At 35.9% G+C, this 17,659-nt stretch overlaps 1 protein-coding gene across 2 annotated transcripts in view; it reads left to right on the top strand.

Annotated features, from left to right (window-relative positions):
- Positions 1-17,426, top strand: part of LOC128996115 (pikachurin) — a 218,041-nt gene extending 200,615 nt beyond the window's left edge. Inside the window, exons 2-14 of one of the 2 annotated variants that reach the window (XM_054421227.1) lie at positions 4,988-5,104; positions 5,933-6,122; positions 6,680-6,852; positions 7,695-7,896; positions 9,013-9,157; positions 9,781-9,970; positions 10,920-11,056; positions 11,831-12,054; positions 12,722-12,950; positions 13,821-14,068; positions 14,776-15,018; positions 15,731-15,834; positions 16,015-17,426. In XM_054421227.1, the coding sequence (XP_054277202.1) occupies positions 4,988-5,104; positions 5,933-6,122; positions 6,680-6,852; positions 7,695-7,896; positions 9,013-9,157; positions 9,781-9,970; positions 10,920-11,056; positions 11,831-12,054; positions 12,722-12,950; positions 13,821-14,068; positions 14,776-15,018; positions 15,731-15,834; positions 16,015-16,154 (2,342 nt within the window). In that variant the 3' untranslated portion in view covers positions 16,155-17,426. Of the gene's footprint in view, positions 1-4,987; positions 5,105-5,932; positions 6,123-6,679; positions 6,853-7,691; positions 7,897-9,012; positions 9,158-9,780; positions 9,971-10,919; positions 11,057-11,830; positions 12,055-12,721; positions 12,951-13,820; positions 14,069-14,775; positions 15,019-15,730; positions 15,835-16,014 lie in introns of both variants that reach the window. The other variant, XM_054421226.1, reaches the window with a different exon arrangement.
- The last annotated feature ends 233 nt before the right edge of the window (positions 17,427-17,659 follow it).

The following is a 17,659-nucleotide window of genomic DNA, read 5'->3' as shown; positions in this document are numbered from 1 at the left end:
TGAGTGCAAAAGGAACTGATCGAGCTTTCTTAAAAACTGGTTTAGCATCGGGTTTTAAATAAAGTTGTGCTTCCAATCCCTGAAGTTTGCATATGTTTTTAACAAATAGGTCATTTTCATATTGTTTTAAAAGATTTTCCAAGCCCAAGCTATTTTTGGAACTCAGTTGGTTGATTTCTTGCCAGTCAATTTTTATTTGTTTCAACCAATCCCTACCAAATAGAGTATCACGGTCTCCTTCTACAATGTATAGAGGTAAAACTTTGGTCTGTCCATGATAGTTAACTTTTACCATAGTTTTACCTATTGGAGAAAAACAGTGTTTATTGTAATCTCTGAAAATAACATTGCTTGGTTGCAACGGTCTGTGGCTTGGAAACATTCTTTTAAAGTTATAGTGCGACATGATTGACGCTCCAGACCCAGTCTCTAATTCCATTGTAGTTGGTCGGTCATTAAGATTAACTTTTAGCAAGATCTTATCATTTGAACCTTTTGAATTATACAAAATATCAACAACATTGTGTGTGGGATCATGGACACATACTGTGTCGGATGTTAGATTTAACTCTTTGTGTACAGCTTTAACATTTTTAGCTGTAGAAATAGTTCCAAACTTTTTAGTAGGTAATTTTATCACTGCATTTGGATTTGACAAATAGACTTTAGCAATATGACAAATTTTTTTTGCAATAATTACAAAAGGTGTTGATATGTGGACAAGGTGTTGTATGTGATTTTCCACATCTGTAGCAAACTTTATTAGGATGGATGTTGTTACTTACTTTTTCAACTCCAATTGATATGCTATCACCACGGTGTAGTGTTGCTGCATCCTGGTAGGCTTTCTCAAGTGTAGTTGCCAGCTCCAGTGCTTTGTCCATAGTTGAGACCGATTCGCTGATCAATTTGGCTTGAATCGCTTCATTTCTCAATCCTTGTATGAACTGATTTCGTAATGCTGTGTTGAAATAGTTGCCAAAGTTGCAGTATCTTGACAATTCTTTCAATTCCGTTGCAAAGTGCTGTATGTCTTCACGTTCATGTTGACGTCTATTGTTGAATTTGAAAGCTTCTGCTACTTCGTTTGGTAGTGGTGAAAAGTGTTTGGTGAGTTGTTTAATTAATTCTTTATAGGAAAACTCCGTAGGCAATTTAGGTTGTAACAAATCTCTAAGTGTTCCATAAGTTTTCTTTCCAATAACATGTAGCAGTGTTATTGTCTTATTTTCCTCAGAAATATTGTTGAATACAAAAGCTATTTCTAGTCTTTCTAGGTAGCTGTTCCATGTTTCTTCATTATCATCAAAGGGTTCAAAAATAAAGTCCCTCGTCGCCATCTGCTATGTAATGTACTATGAAAAGAAAGTTGATTTATGTTTCAATACAAATTTTTATTCTGTAGCAAATTATTGTGAGCAGCAAAATACAGTGTTTCCATAAAATAATGGTGGGGTTTAATTATGAAATAAAAAGAAAACGAGAAAAGATACAAAAAATATTTATTTTGTTGAACTCCTAACATCAAAAAGATTTTATACATAGCTAATAAACTTCAACATGGCCACCATTTCTTGTTGTACAGACGTCCAGACGATGATCTATTTCAGCCCACACGTTGTGCAACATTTATCTTGTTACATTTGAAACTGCATCTCTGACTCAATTAGATGGGCCGAAATTTTGATTTTTTAAAGAATAAACCATGTTTTTGACATCTCCTAAATGCCCGTTTTACCAGGTTCATTGACTTCAGTTCACTTAATAACTCACAAACTTAGCCTTTTCTTGATGGAAACCATGTTTGTAAAGAAAATACAACTTAAAGATTATTTAAACGAATAAGTAGGTTGTCGATTAGCACAACAATAAACACAGCTGTTTTAATTAATGTAAACAAAACTGTTTGAGCTACCGGATGCAGGGGTACCAATATGAAATATTAAATTTGTCTTATAATAGTTTCACAGACAGTTAAAACCCCACCATTATTTTATCAAAACCCTGTATAATGATAATGACCATTTATCCAATTTTTCAAGCCTCTCGAATTCCAGCTACATATGCAGCATTTGAATACCATCGTACTTTTAATTTGTAACTTAGTAAACAGAATGTTTTAATTCTTTGTTTGAAGTTCATTGTTGGTGATGGTGAGTTAATGTTGTTCAAAGGTTTATTGCGGACATTTTCCATCACGAATGTAAAAAAAAAAAAAAAAAAAAAAAAAAAACAATACACAACGTTTCGGGATCTGGAATCTGATCCCGTCCTCAGGTGAAAAAAACTTAACTAACACATTACAACTAACAATACACAAACGCCCAACCTAAGTTGAAATACACTACAGAAGGTAGCAGTCAAAAAATATGCACTGTATAGCAGTCAAGTCATGATATAACATGCAAATATTAACCAATCACAAAACACTATAATCTATAAAAGGTTAGAGAAAAGTTGATTTAAACGGCTCCACCAATTAGACCAGTCTAATTGGTGGAGCCGTTGCGAACGGTGCTTTTAGTGTTCCATTGTGGGAGCTTTTTAAGTTACACCTTTTATAGATTATAGTGTTTTGTGATTGGTTATTATTTGCATGTTATATCATGACTTGACTGCTATACAGTGCATATTTTTTGACTGCTACCTTCTGTAGTGTATTCCAACTTAAGTTGGGCGTTTGTGTATTGTTAGTTGTAATGTGTTAGTTAAGTTTTTTTCACCTGAGGACGGGATCAGATTCCAGATCCCGAAACGTTGTGTATTGTTTTTTTTTTACATTCGTGATGGAAAATGTCCACAATAAACCTTTGAACAACAGAATGTTTTAAGTTCATCATTTGCATAGTTAAGAAACTAAGTTGATTGAGTGGAATGAGTGAATCTCCGAAAACAATGAGCACAACAGGTGGGTGATTTAAATAAATAAAAGAGAGAAACAGGACGCCCTGGAGAGACTTGGAAACAAACAATTTACTGTAATGAGTTTGTCCAAATGAGTGACGCAGAGCCATTTCCTACTTCCAGCTATAAAACAGTTCCATTAGAAGCAACTATACCCTTTAGCATAGTAAGCCTTCGGTCGGTAAATGTGTTTGTGAATTTTAGTGCTATAACACTTACTATGCAAATGATCAACTTTGTGATTTTGTTTTGAAAATTGAAAAAAAAATTAAATCTAAATATATATCCTGTAACAATGATCTGACAAGACAAAGTTTGTGATCGAATAAAAAAAAATACTATGGTTTAAGAGTTAAATAACCACAACCATAATATATTACCCCAGTGACTTCATTCCTACACCATGACTAATTTATTTAGTCATCTAAACAACTTCTGCATTACAAAACTTCCCCAAATAAAGGACCTTTAAGGATAAAGGACAAATAATGAACTCTCACTGGAAGCTATTGGTCCTTCGAAACTCACTAGGTGGACGATGACTCTTGAATTAGTGAATATTACTTATTATCTTATAATAGTACAATTCGTTTGAAATATCGTGAAAGTTATGAATTTGAATGATTTACAATTTGGGAATTAATATATATGCATGATGTATATTTATTTGAAATAAGTTATTTATTGTTTTATCTTTCTATAGAGGAAGAACATTATTGGACAAAATTTCCGAAGAATTGGTCTTTATCTAAAAAGGTTCATTGTTGGAAAACATTGGTTGGATTTGGTTAACTCTTTTTGCCGGAAGTTACATTTTAAACGGCCCAATCAATTTTACTTCATTGGTCAAGTGTCCCTAAATACATAGGCAGTTTGGAAACCACCCCATTAACAATATTTTTAAATCTTACGCTACATTCACGCATAAAAAACAAATTTTGAAGAGCTTGCAAATAACACAAAAAATGTTAATATGTAAAAATTTGTACTGTATAGAAGAGTATTTCTTGTATCTTGACCCTCAACAACCTTTATGCATAAACTTTGGCATTTTCGTCATCTATGTTTTTGCTGACCATAATTAAGTGATAGACCAATGTCTGCACAACTGTTCATAGATGGTTTTAACGTTCGTAAACGCTTCAGAACGATTAAGTATAAACCATTGACTTCCGGTGCTTATACCATAAATCCGGCTCTTAAATGTAGCGTTCTTATTCTGAGCATTCGTTGCAACGTTTAAGACATTTCAGCACAATGGGCCATTGATCTGATCCTCCTCTTAACTGATCAATTGGTATGCAATACATTTTCACAACTTAAGTAGATTTTTCAGTGTGATGAAGTAGAGATCCTTTACAAGACATGTCTTGCCTACAAGCCTGGTTATTCTAATAACAATTTAAAACTGATGGACGACGCGACGTGGCATAGACCCTTGACTTTATAGATTTATGTCTGAGCTGCAGACTGGTTATCCTCAAGGCCTGTACATGTTTCAGGACTATGTAATAAATACCCTTGGCCTAATAGACTCTTGCTTTAGGCACAAACTGTTAATCCCGAACATTGCTCACGGTAGGCCTACTCTAATGATTTCAGTACTATCTGGAACAAGCCCTTGACCTAATAGATCCAAGTCGAGCAGTAGACTATAAATACTAATCCTGAACATTATTTTTCAAGGCCTGTACATGTTTCAGGATGATGTTGTACATACCCTTGGCCTGATAGACTCTTGCTTTAGGTACACACCGGTAATCCTGAACATAGATTACGATGCTCTGATGATTTCAGGACTATCTAGTACAAGTCCTTGACCTAATAGATCCAAGTCCGAGCTGTAGACTGGTAAAGCACATTGTTTTACAATGTTTAGAAAATTTTCAGGACTATGTATTAAAGACCTGTGGCCTGATAGACTCTTGCGTTAGGTACACACTGGTAATCCTATACATTGTTGCCGATACTAGTAATGATTTCAGGACTGTAGTAGCCTACTAAGCTTCATTTTATATGTCCACGTTTTGGCTGAACTTTAGTTGTCCTGAACACTGTTTCACAATGTTTGATCATGTTTCAGGGCGATGTGGCAGAGACAGCCCATGTGAACAGCTGTGCTACGAACTACACGATGGTATGTTCGAGTGTGACTGCAAAGAAGGATTCATCCTCAGCAAAAACGGCTACAGCTGCTTAGGTAAGTCTAATGTTGTTTATTTGAGTTACCATAAAATATTGAAAAGGATTTCCATGAATTGAAACCTCCTATTGAAAAATCTATCTGTTGTTATTTGATTGGCTAATTTACTTACAAAATCCAATCTGTTCTATAAGTGTAGGAGAAAAATATCAACCATACAAGAGCACTCTTGCGATTCTCACAGTGTTAGTCAGAAGTGAAGGGGATACTCTCCAGTCATTGGTATTGACCTTTGACCTTTTACTTGTATACTGGCTTGCATTCCACTTCCTGTTTCTTATTTAGTTTCTAGTGTATTTTGTAAATAAGCATTGAATATAATTAAATTAATTTAGTAAGAAATTATTTAATTATTCAATATACAACACAAATGAGAACACTAACATAACCTTCACTGGTTTATTTTTTTAACTTACCATAGACATTACCGAACCGTCCATCTAATACCCTTTTGTTTGTTCTAACATGGTTCTTTCCATAAATTGCCTTAAAAGGAGTATTGTTATTCCCAATCATAAAATCTCTAGAGAATTTACCTCAAGGAATTCCAAAGAAGTTATTTTAACTGTGTTATCGCAATAAATGTTTCAATTCCTTTTCGTGCAAACAGTAAGAAAATTGCTGTTCACCGCGAAGTCCTTGTAGCACTACTTCAACATTACCACTACAGTTTACTCTCGTATACCGACTCACCTCCTTTGCTTGATGCGTTCCACTAAAATGTAATACTTAAAATAACCTCTAACAAACAAATTTGCACATATCTAGACAATTTTCTATTTAAACTTCGTGCATGTTCGTACATGTTACAACTCGATATTCCAGAGCTGAACACCACGATGGAGCCGATGTTACTTCAGCAAGAGGCTGAGGCGGACATAGGAGAAGACATCCTCTACCAGAAGGACGCATCGTTCTCCGCTGAGTTGGACACGGGGTCCAACAATGAGGAGAATGTGGAAACCACAACAGGGAGTTCGACGTCCTCGTCAGTGTCTTCTGTTGCCACTTCCACGTATGTGTACAATCCAAATCGGCAGATAATTTGTTATTCTTTCCATGACGGTAGCACACATACATTTATGCATATTAGCACAAGAATTACAATTTAGATGTACGAAAATCTGACTGACTAAACAAGTTTGTAAAGAGTTTAACAGATTAGTAATTTAAAAGGTTTCCTACACATGAAATCAGTTCTCCAGTGACAGCCTTTAATTTAGATGAGTAATTTGGATTTAGAACGGTAAATAAATTGGATGAAATATAATACACCATAATTTGTTTTACTTGTTTATCAAATTATCAAAATAAGTTCTGGTACTTTGGTGTTATATCGACCACACCTAATAATTATAACCTAACCTAACCTCAGGGTGGACTATGTTTAAGGTTACGTTTGGTTAGGAAGATTTTGTTATTAAAACTAATTAAAATCTTATTTGGCAGTCGATTAATCGGCGTTGTCGGTATAGTACCAATTAACTTACGTAAGTTCTATATTTTACAATCAGTTTGGCCTTAATGTACTCGCAGTAATCTATGTGTATTTTTTTCTGTGTCGTTTTCTAGAATAACATCCACAACCGTCCAAGCCGTCCAGTTTGTGACGTCATCGCCCCTGAGTGACGTCACTTCTAGCCCTTGTACACTTGAGTGTGCTGCTGGGGGTCAATGTACCCTGGAGGCGGGGGTTCACCGTTGTCAATGTCCTCTGGGTCGATCGGGGCAGACTTGTGAATCAGGTGTGTTTAGCGTAGGTTGGAATCGTATTTACTTGGAAGAGCCAGGACATAGGTTATTATCTAGTTTACAATGTGTTAGATCTCCAATTTATACTTTTGGTGGCATTCTTTTCAGTTCTTTTGCCACTGGTGTCTAGTCAAACGCCGTCTTTTTACTTTTAAATATCACAATCTTTTTTTTTAGTATACTCTCTGAGAAAACAGTTGAGCAAAAAATATACAAAATTGAAGCCGAATTTGCAAATGCAAATTTTTACGCTTCTTTCTTTGTTGAACATTATTTGGAATAGAAAAATACAAGAGACCCACTTATTCACTGGAGTTTTGTATCTAATATTTGTTAGATTTTCTATCGTGTCTTAGTGGTGATTTCCATCTCTAAGACTGCAAACGACAATGAATAGCTGCATTTGAATAACGCGTTGAACGTTGGGGTGTTGTAAAACGCAGTATACAAAATTATGCTTATCATACAGACTTACACCAGGCCACTTTTAATTAAAATATTATCTTATAAGTATGATTAAGTTATGATTCTAAAAAAAAATCTTTTCCACTGTTCTTTTCCATCTGATTATCTAATGACAGTCCTCGGGTAAGCTATGTAGCAAGGAAAACCTTGACAGTTAGTCACTTCACTAGCGTTACCCCGTGATTGGTTCTACTAAAAAACCAAAAGAAAGAAGTAGCAACTTAAATTATGGATTGAAGGTCTGGTTTAGCTTAGTACCGACATGTCTGACACAGGGCTGCTTAGCCTACTGTCTCCAAACGCTTATTATAAAGCATTACCAAACTGTAACCTTTACATTTTCTAACTCATTGTCCTCGGTTTTCAGCAGAAGTGGAGGTGAGGTCCCCGCGCTTTTCTGGACAAGGGTGGTTGGCGTTTCCCGCGCTAAGGGCCGCCTACAAACACGTGCAACTGCAAGTAGAGTTCAGACCCGAGAGCTGGGACGGTATACTGTTCCTCACAGGGGAGAGGGACGACCTGGCTGGGGACTTCATGGTGCTCTTCCTCTACCAGGGCTTTGTGGAATTCCGGTAACTAGCGTTGTTAAAGAAATGTCTGAAAGCACATAAAATACGCCAAGTAACACTTATAATAATATATTTGCACACTGTTTACTCACTGGATGGTAAATACATAATAGATGGCAAGTGATGATCGATTTCGATTGGACATTCCAATCATCATCAGACCCAATAGGTGAGTCTATTGGGCCATTCGCCTATTGGGTATGATGATGATACAGAATACAGAATACTTTATTCGTGAGCATCAAGCACAGAATGGTGTCAATGAATGATTGAAGTGTCCAATTGAAATCGATCACCACTTACCATTTTTTTTATGTATTTAACGTCTTGTGAGTATACCAGTAAACAGTATAAGTGTAAATATATTCAAGCGATATACTAGAAGCTAGTAGGAAGACATAACAAGTCAAACATGGGCTTTTGCTATTAAACATTCTGGATCAATTTTATCATAATTAACCCCTCCAATTTTTTAAATTTATTTATTTGCTTTGTTATTTTAATAATTGCTATTTATTAAGACAAAAGTTGTTCTGAAAAGCAGTTATATTTAATACATACTTATTATTATATCAATATTTATTATTATTTATTATCATTTATTTATTTATTTGTTTTATTTTATTTATATTTATTTTTATTTATTTATATACGGAAAAATCGCCATTTGTACAATTGATTTCACGCATAACAATTTGTGGATCAATAAATACTATTAACATGCTGTAACTCATTTATTTATACTCATCATTTATTTATGCTTAAATAATCATTCTAAGAAATAGCATTTCTTCAGAACCATTTATTTAATGAGACACTTAAGTAGGTAATAGTCATGAGTAGATTTCTAATTTACAATGAAACTTAAGAACGTGAAGTAAATTGCATTCTATAAACTTACTATTAGGGTATATTGCTAGTTTTACATTTGCTCTGATTGTCCATTTGAATGATTAATAGTGTAAACAAAAGCATTACTTACGGCTACATAGCGATATGTCAAATAATATTTACTACTTGTTATTTGCTCACAGTAAAATATTTTAAGCTATTTTACCTGTGAACATTTGATCCTGTTTAATAATATAAATTAATTGTATTTGACATAATTATTTGCAGGTTTGACTGTGGATCGGGTGTGGGTGTGGTGAGGTCGGAAGACAACGTTTTGCTCAACCAATGGAACAAACTGACGTTATACAGGCACCGTTGGGACGCATGGATACAACTGAATAACGGAAAGAGGGTCCAGGGCCGATCAAAGGTAGGATTTAACACCTTTTTTACCCAATTAAATACCATAAGATGGGCCATTTAATTTCCATTTAATTATTTATTCAAGGATCTCCTCGCTATAATTATAAACAATTAACATACTGTTACTGAACATAATCAAATTCATTTTTTGTTCAGTCATTTCGATAATTTTAAATAAGTAGTCACGATTAGTTGTATACGTAATTTAATCGAGTAACTTCATTCATCCCATGCTAGCTAGGCTAGAGCTACGTTTTTCAAGTAGCATAGCACTTGCTGAAATTCACTTTCAAGTATAATTTACCATATTGGTAGGTTTTCACTGTGTAAGTAGCATATCAAACCTTGTTCTTCAGGGAAGACATCATCGTTGAATCTTCAGTTAAATTGTAGTTTGCCCTAAAGATAGATTGATCCAACGCATCAAAAATATTTCCACTATATTTGTCAATTCAACAAAATGATAAAAAATCAAATCTCTTGAAGACCCACTTTTAAACAGTGTAACTAACTACCTACAATTTCAACTGACACACTGGATTTTCATTCCTAGATAGTTGAAAATGCACCTTACAATAGAATGCTACGAGTTTGTTAAAACTGATTTCACACTCCTCGTTTTTATTCCAGGGCCTGTTCTCCCGCATCACGTTCAGAGAGCCTGTGTTCATCGGAGGGCGAGGAAACACGTCGGGGATTACGGAGAAGCTTCCCACAGAGCGTGGATTTCGAGGATGCGTCAGACACCTGGAGATCAACGATCTTATATACAACTTTGCCCTGGCACCAACCGGTGACGCCGTCAAGGGCTTTGATATTGGTATGTTTAAAACTTGTGGGATGTATTTTTTGTGCTGTTATAAAATATTCCTACAAAAAACAGTCCTTTAAAATTTAGAAAGTTCTGTTTTTAGTGTTTTTCTTTCTTTAGCTCAATGCGTGGTGATTAAATTCCCAACATGTTACAATGATTCATTATCTGGAAATATTGAACATATTTTATTACATAAGTGCACTTAATGAAGATTTTAAGAATGGAAGGGGTGTACTGTACAAGTAATTGTATCCGTTCATTGAAACAGGGACTCAGATTACTATCGATGAATGTAAAATGAAGCTAGCTTGTGTTGCTGGATTACTTAAATAAGCTGTTACTTTGACTATCTATAACAGTTAAAATGGTCATGGGATGTTGGGTCATATTCAAAACATTTGTGAGCTACTTACCTTTGTGAGAATATAGTCAGCAACACAATGATCATGACCTTCACTATAACCTTCAAAATACTTATACTTTCTAGAATTTCACGAAATACCTAAAATACGCTTAAATCTTTTACTGCATGTTTCTTTGTGAACATAGTCACAACTCATGTATCTCTTTCTAAATTTTTTCAACATCATTATAATTGATTAACTTGAATTGTGTACACTCATGCCAATTAAGTTACTATTCGCGTCAATTTCCGTCTACGAATCATAAAACACGTGTTTTGTAACCACCTTACCAAAGGTAAAATTTAACTTACCTCCAAGTCTCGAACACTAATGAAAAGTCTTTGATTCACAATTTGGCTTTTGCAAAGATAGAATATATTTTTCTGTGATAGTAAATCTTTTTCCCAAATTTTGGAATTCCAGAAATTTACTAAGCATTTTGGTGTAATGTATTTTTTATGTTAAATCAAAAAGGGCAACCAAAAAGTGAGCTTTTCAGCCCACTAACTTACTACTTACTACAGTAGTGAAACTTACTACTTTTGTTACAGACGAGTGTGTAGCAGACAGATGCAGCAAAGTCCCTTGTCAGCACGGAGGCAAATGCCTCACCTCAGGGGACTCTGCAGTGTGTCTCTGTCCTCTTGGCTTTACTGGCGACCTTTGTGAGACAAGGCTTGACTTACAGGTAACTTAGACGCTTCTGCTTGTACTACTTAGGAAATTAAATTCTTGAGAAACATGTTTTGGCGTGTTCAGTTTGTTAAAGGTTAATACATAGCTGTTATATTTAAATACAAGTTAAGTGTTCAATTGTATTTTACCTATTTCTAATGGAATGCTAGGAAAAAATATACAATACATTAGGTCGGTTGGGTGATTGGTAACTGGAAATTGCATAACAATTCTACCACCATCCTCTAGTATTGGCTTATCTCCCTGATTGAATTTGTTCGGTTTTTAATAATCTATGGAACTAAAATGCAGGCCTATTCTCCTTGACCAAAAGTTATTCGAAGGATATCAATTTTCACAACCATGTTTAAATTAATTTAGTGTTCAATATGTACAACTAGCAAACTCTTTTTATCACATGGAGCTGAATTCACAGATTTTTTTTTTTTTAAGAATAAGAAAAAATCACTTTACTTCAAGTTTTAATTTTTAACAAGTTATAAAATTTCAATATAATAATCAATATAACAAAACGTTACTGGTTGATAGTTTGACTAGTTTTTACAGCCAACGAATTCGAATCTGAACGTCTCTTTCAAGGTTCACCTCCTTCATTTAAGTTTCAGCTAGCGTAACCTTATAATCTAGATTTCCATCACGTCTAATATTTCCCACTAGCAATATCAGTCTCCTTTAAACCCTTACCATCCCTTGAACCAAATCTTCAATCCTCCTTCAAATATTCTAACGGTAATTAAACACAACAATTTATCACAACTTGATTCAGGTACCCTCCTTCAACGGCTCCTCCTACCTGAGGTACCCGGGTCTCGGGGGTTCCGCTCTCTCCTGGCTTGATCTCCTGCTAGTCTTCAAGCCCAGTGCTGGGGACGGAGTCATCCTGTACAACGGCCATCGCACTGATGGAGTCGGAGACTTCATGTCGGTCTATATGAGTGAGGGTCATCTGGAGTTCACCTTTGATCTGGGAACGGGAGCTGCCACTTTAAGGTAAATGTGTTTGCTGTTTTTAATCATATTTATCTCACAGACAGTTAACTACTGTAGTTATATGCTGTACAGGCATTATTTTTCATCGTTTATGTTAATTTGCTTTAGTACATGGTAGTATTAGATTCCGTAGAGGATTTTGGTGTCGATTGGGTCGTCAGTTGGTGATTTTTGCATCATTAGATATATGAAGAGTCATCTCTGTCTTAGCCATTAAGCTCTTCAAAATAAGGGTGAAAAGTCTGGATGCAATCAAAACCGACGACGTTGACGCCAAAAGCCAAAAACTTTTTCAATCTGCTTCAATCTTTTTCAATCTTCTTCAATGCTAGAACCACACAGATAAATATGAACAAATCTAATTAATGGTAATTGTCGTGAAAAAATTTTCATTTTCAACCTTTTGTATGCTCTTACTGCAAATTTTACGCTTTAAGTTTAAATCAATGTTTTATTAAATGTAATAGAAAATCTACAGTTATTATGAAATGCGTCAAATCGTAGTATTTCGCTTCAACATACTTTATAATCAGTTTATTGTAACGGCTGTTTTGGCAGATTAAATCATTCACCAATCCCGTATGACCTCAAACATAATTTATAATCACCTACATATTTATGGGGGAAAATGTGTATAATTTCTATTGAACCACCCCTTCCCATTTAGGAGTGAGGAGCCTGTCACGCTAGGGCAGTGGCACGAGCTACGAGTGTCCCGGACTGGGAGGTTGGCAGTCCTCCAAGTAGACAAGAAGCCTCCGACCCAGATCCTCGCCCCAGGGGCCTTCACACAACTCTCCCTTCCCCTCAACCTCTACATCGGCGGAGTTCCAAACTTCGACATGGTATCCCCCAAGGTGAAAGTCCGTACGTCGTTTGTGGGGTGCATACAAAAGGTAATTTGGATTTTTAATGAAAACCTTTTAATAGTTAATTGACTTTAGTTTTCTTATGGGGCTGCGATGATGTTCTAGTAGTGAGTAAGAACTTGTATTTTATCTTGAAAACCATGTTTGAATTTAGCTTGTGCCAGAAAAATTGCAAAGACTCAGATGATTAACCATCCTCTTCCAGAACCGCAATCCTTAGAGAAGCTGCTTGTTAGGTTTTATCAATTTACATAGAATAGGACTAGAGTATTTGATCGTAAATCGAGGAATTAAGTACTAATAAAAGTCCCAGGTCTTGTCATGTTTAACTGGTAATTAGACTGGTTAGTACACGAAAATTACAATACTTCAAGTATCAATTGTGTAATTTCTAATAAACCATATTGATTACAATTTAAGAAGTGTACCATATCGATGACGTTACCTTTATTATGTGCATGGTATAATTAATTGTGATTGTTGTTAGTGTCATCAGTTCAAAGTTACCATCACGAGGGAGTAATATAGCAAGCAATAAGAGCCCACGAAATGACAATTTAAAAACTTACCTTACAAACTAATAATTTTTAAAGACAGTGACGAACTTCAAGTACGTGTTTAAGTCAATAGTAGTGAAGAATGGAATAAAATTACTAGTGTATCCCCCTTAGCCAATATAATTTACCTTATTTAAAAGAATCGCCTCAACAGCTGGGTTGGGTTTAGTTTTGAATCGTAACTATGACTGACCTTTTTCCTAATCGAACTCTGTAGTGTGCTTCTTATTGTTTTATGATCTATGACCTAACAAATAGCTACATGAGTATCTAATTCACCAGTTTTACAAATTTATTTTTTGCAATAGAATAGAGTTTTACCTTTCTTCTTTGCTTTCAGGTGGTGATAAACAACCAGCCTCTTCACATTCTGGCCGAAGCCTTGGCTGGGGTTAACGTCGACAACTGCCCCCACCCCTGCGTGGCGCGGCCTTGCGGGGAGCATGCGCACTGCGTCCCCCACCACGAGGCGTACAAGTGCCAATGTGAGCGCCATTGTCAGGAAGTCAACGCCATAACGACATCATCTACTGCCTCCTTCACAGGAACCACGTTCCTGCACTACACTGATCCAGATATTGTCCACAGGTAAGTTGGGAAACTAAAAGATGCCAAAAGTGTTGTGTAACTTTTCCAACATGTTCAGCTACCTGTTGATTGTATTGTCGTAATTGGGGTACGGGAGACTTGAAACTTGTTGTGAAACAGTGACGACTATTTGCAAATAATCCTCAGCATTTATACATTTCTGATCTCTATTTTCTGAACCAAAAAAATAGCTAGGTACAAGAGAAAAATCATTAAAAGAAAATCTTTATTTGTCACGTTGTGTTACCCACACAATAGTTAATATGTGGAATATGTAGTATATTTTACAGCTACAAACCAGTTTTGTTGATGGGGAAAAAGTAGGCAATGGCCTTTCTAATGAAAAAAAATTGAGATCATCCATTTTTGTTCGGTTCATTCACAGAGACGTAAGGTATAGAGGAAACATTTTATATTACACAAGTTACGCCTGGGTGTAGTTGCTTGTGTCAAGGATAACGTCTAATGGCACCTCTTCGCCCTAATGTATTACAACGCTCATGGTGAGGGAAGACCCTGTGATCTGTGGGATAGGAATTTCTGCACAGTGCTCAGGCTCTTCCTGACTCGTCACAAGTATATTTCCGGCACAACATACCAGATCTGAAATCGCACTGTTGTCCCAAGGGCTTGTTCCCTATGTTCCTTACTTGTTTGTGGTTCAGTATTGATAGGGACATTTGGAATTGCAATATGTTGGTTTCCAGAATCGTCGGGGACAAAGTCAGTATCACACTGAGGTTCCGAACTGCTGCCAGCTCAGGCGTGCTGTTGTGGAGTGGAGGGGGCGAGCAGACCAAGGGGGCCAAGGGAGGGGGTGACTACTTAGCTCTGGGCCTGAGAGACGGCTTGGTTCACATGAGGTACAACCTGGGCAGTGGCGAGGCTTATCTCGTGCTCAACTCTAGTAGAATGGACGACGGCCATTGGCATCATCTCAAGGCAACAAGGTACGTAAAACTTTTAGTAGATTGATGTTATGCTTTTTAGGCTACTTTCGTGCCCTAGGCTACGTCAAACTTTCTGTATTTTGTTGAATCTCACATGCAGTCCATCAGCCTTAGGCTCTTCCAAATTCTAGCAGCTGTAGGAGACCCATTTTATTCCTCTATCTTTGACGTTATGCTAGATATGGAGGGTCAGTTACAGGTTTTGAGAATTTTATGTCACAACACAGTATTTGAAAAACAAAAGTTATTTTGACTATCACATAGTTCTTTAAAGCACACCTTTGAGCACCTTTGTAGCATTTGAGATCTGTTGATACGATGCTAGGTTTTTTTACAGTGTTGTTAACTAAAAAGAATAGTTAGGTACAATATGAAAATCATTAAATAATCATTAAAACAACAAGAAGCCCGTATTTTAACCCCCCCCCCCCTTATCTAAACGAACCTAATTTTTTACCAGACAAATAAAACATAAATAAAATATTTACTTTTTCAAAAAAATAACATTGACATAAAAATTTTTATTTTAAGAATTTGTTAGTGTAAATATTTAAGACATCAAGTCTCCTGAAAAAAGATGAATTATAAACGTGTATGTGGTGATCTAGGCCGTTTTAATCGCCTATATTGTAAGATGAGTTTTATTGTTTTGTGAAGACCTGCAAATTTGTTATGGTTATGCCATTTAATATTTGCAACTATACTGTTTCAGAAATGGCCAGGAGAGCTGGTTATCCGTTGACAACAGCGAGACTGCATACATTCGATCACCAGGAAAATTAAAACAGCTGAATACATACACGGGCTTATACGTTGGTAAGTAGAGGCCCTTAGGGACTCATTGAAACGGTAATTTTTATACATTCACGATAACAGATAAATATGTATATATTAAGTTATCTAGCTGAAACGATGTCAGTTGTAGTTGAAGAACGAATTATTTGGATGTATATACAGGCAAAACATAATGTGCTCATCAACCTGCAATGATTTCAGGTGGGGTAGAAGACATGGAGGTGACAACACACCACAAATACCACCGGGGGTTGAAAGGCTGCATATCAGACCTCGTGTTGGACTCGGACTATCACGTGAAACTGTCGTGGTCGTCCGACTCTGCGGATCATTGCGGATAAACCCAAGTGCCCGTCTTAGCAGACGACAATGTACAGTTGGACTGATAGTTCCACTTAGACAGCTGATACCCTAGTGGCTGTGCTTGTGGGGGCAGACTACATTCAGCAGAGCTTGAAGCTTCTGCACCACACGCACGGCGGTGTGTGTGCTTAACATCATCTCCTTACCATTCATTCGAGAGATTTCTTCATTTCTATTTTGTAAGCTGCCGTTTTACTTGTGAAAATGACTGAAAACGTCCTATTGAACGAATGAAGATTTTTGTATACTGATCGGTTGTGAAGGATATTTAGTAGTAAGGCCAGCCTTGACTTTCTTATTCCGATTCAAGAGGTTTTGTAACTGTCAGGCTTTAGAACCGAAGTCCACGTAGTGATCTTAACGATATTTTTATACAAAGTATAGGTACAGAATTCTATCAATGTCGATCCAAACGTATTTAAATTTATGTGAATTAAATCATCGTTTATGCATTTTATTACAAATTTCTTGTTTATTTACATTTAAAGTCAATCAGTGTGATTTCAAATTTATAATACTGACGAATTAGAGTTACATTGTTTCTGTTTTTTAATCTGATTTAAATCATACTTGTGTAATCATCCATTCATCCTTTGTTTACTTCAGCTACGCAATAATAATACACGTAAAATCAATTAAACTTTGTAAGGCTAACATTCAATTACTCGCAATTGTTTACCTTTCAATAAATTGTGCTATCCACCTTCCACACCACTTCTAGAAAACTATTGTACATAAGATAAGGCATCACGTTTCCCCTCCTTACCTGATTCCCAGCTCCTTGAAACATTTGCCAACCTTCCATAACTTATATTTCTTTAAACGGTTTCCTCATGAAACTATACATATCTCCCACAATACGTTACACTGAGCAATAAAATGTGCAAATCAATTTTCGGATAAGACCTATCTTTAGATGACTCATATCACCTACTTTATTGTGTTTAAGGTGCAATTATAAATCCACATAATAAATTACAAGTTCCTTGATGTTCCTTCATTTCAAATACTCTACTTTTTCTACGTTCCTGGGAATTTCGTAAGGAATATCATCACCTTTATACCCTTCCAGGCCGCACAGACATATCACCATCATGTACAGTGTTCACTTAGCCATAGTTTTATATGTCTTTTGTGTATAATAAGCTGAGTTAGATGTACTGTACAGAATGTATATACACTTGTCGATGGTCCACCCTGCACACTACCTTACATCGTCATTGTTTTTATTGGTCACTAATAAAAAACAATAAAGCTAACGAAGTGTTTTATTTACCCAGATATTGACTAAGGAATTGTGGGACAAAATGTGTATTACACTATATTAAATATTCTGTAATTCAGCACTGATTTCTCTTAGTCAGCTGTTACGATACAAGTCACTTGCAAGCCAGTGGTGCCAAGTCGGTACAGTAGGGTTTGAACAAAATATGTATAGTATGTCAATCCAAGAAGTAGCCACTGAGCGGATAGTCACAAAACC

Source organism: Macrosteles quadrilineatus, unplaced genomic scaffold, assembly GCF_028750875.1.
Source record: "Macrosteles quadrilineatus isolate MER2022 unplaced genomic scaffold, UCM_ALF_1.0 Scaffold_6__1_contigs__length_79288215, whole genome shotgun sequence".
Lineage (NCBI taxonomy): Eukaryota > Metazoa > Arthropoda > Insecta > Hemiptera > Cicadellidae > Macrosteles > Macrosteles quadrilineatus.
This window is presented reverse-complemented; position numbering and strand designations above follow the sequence as displayed.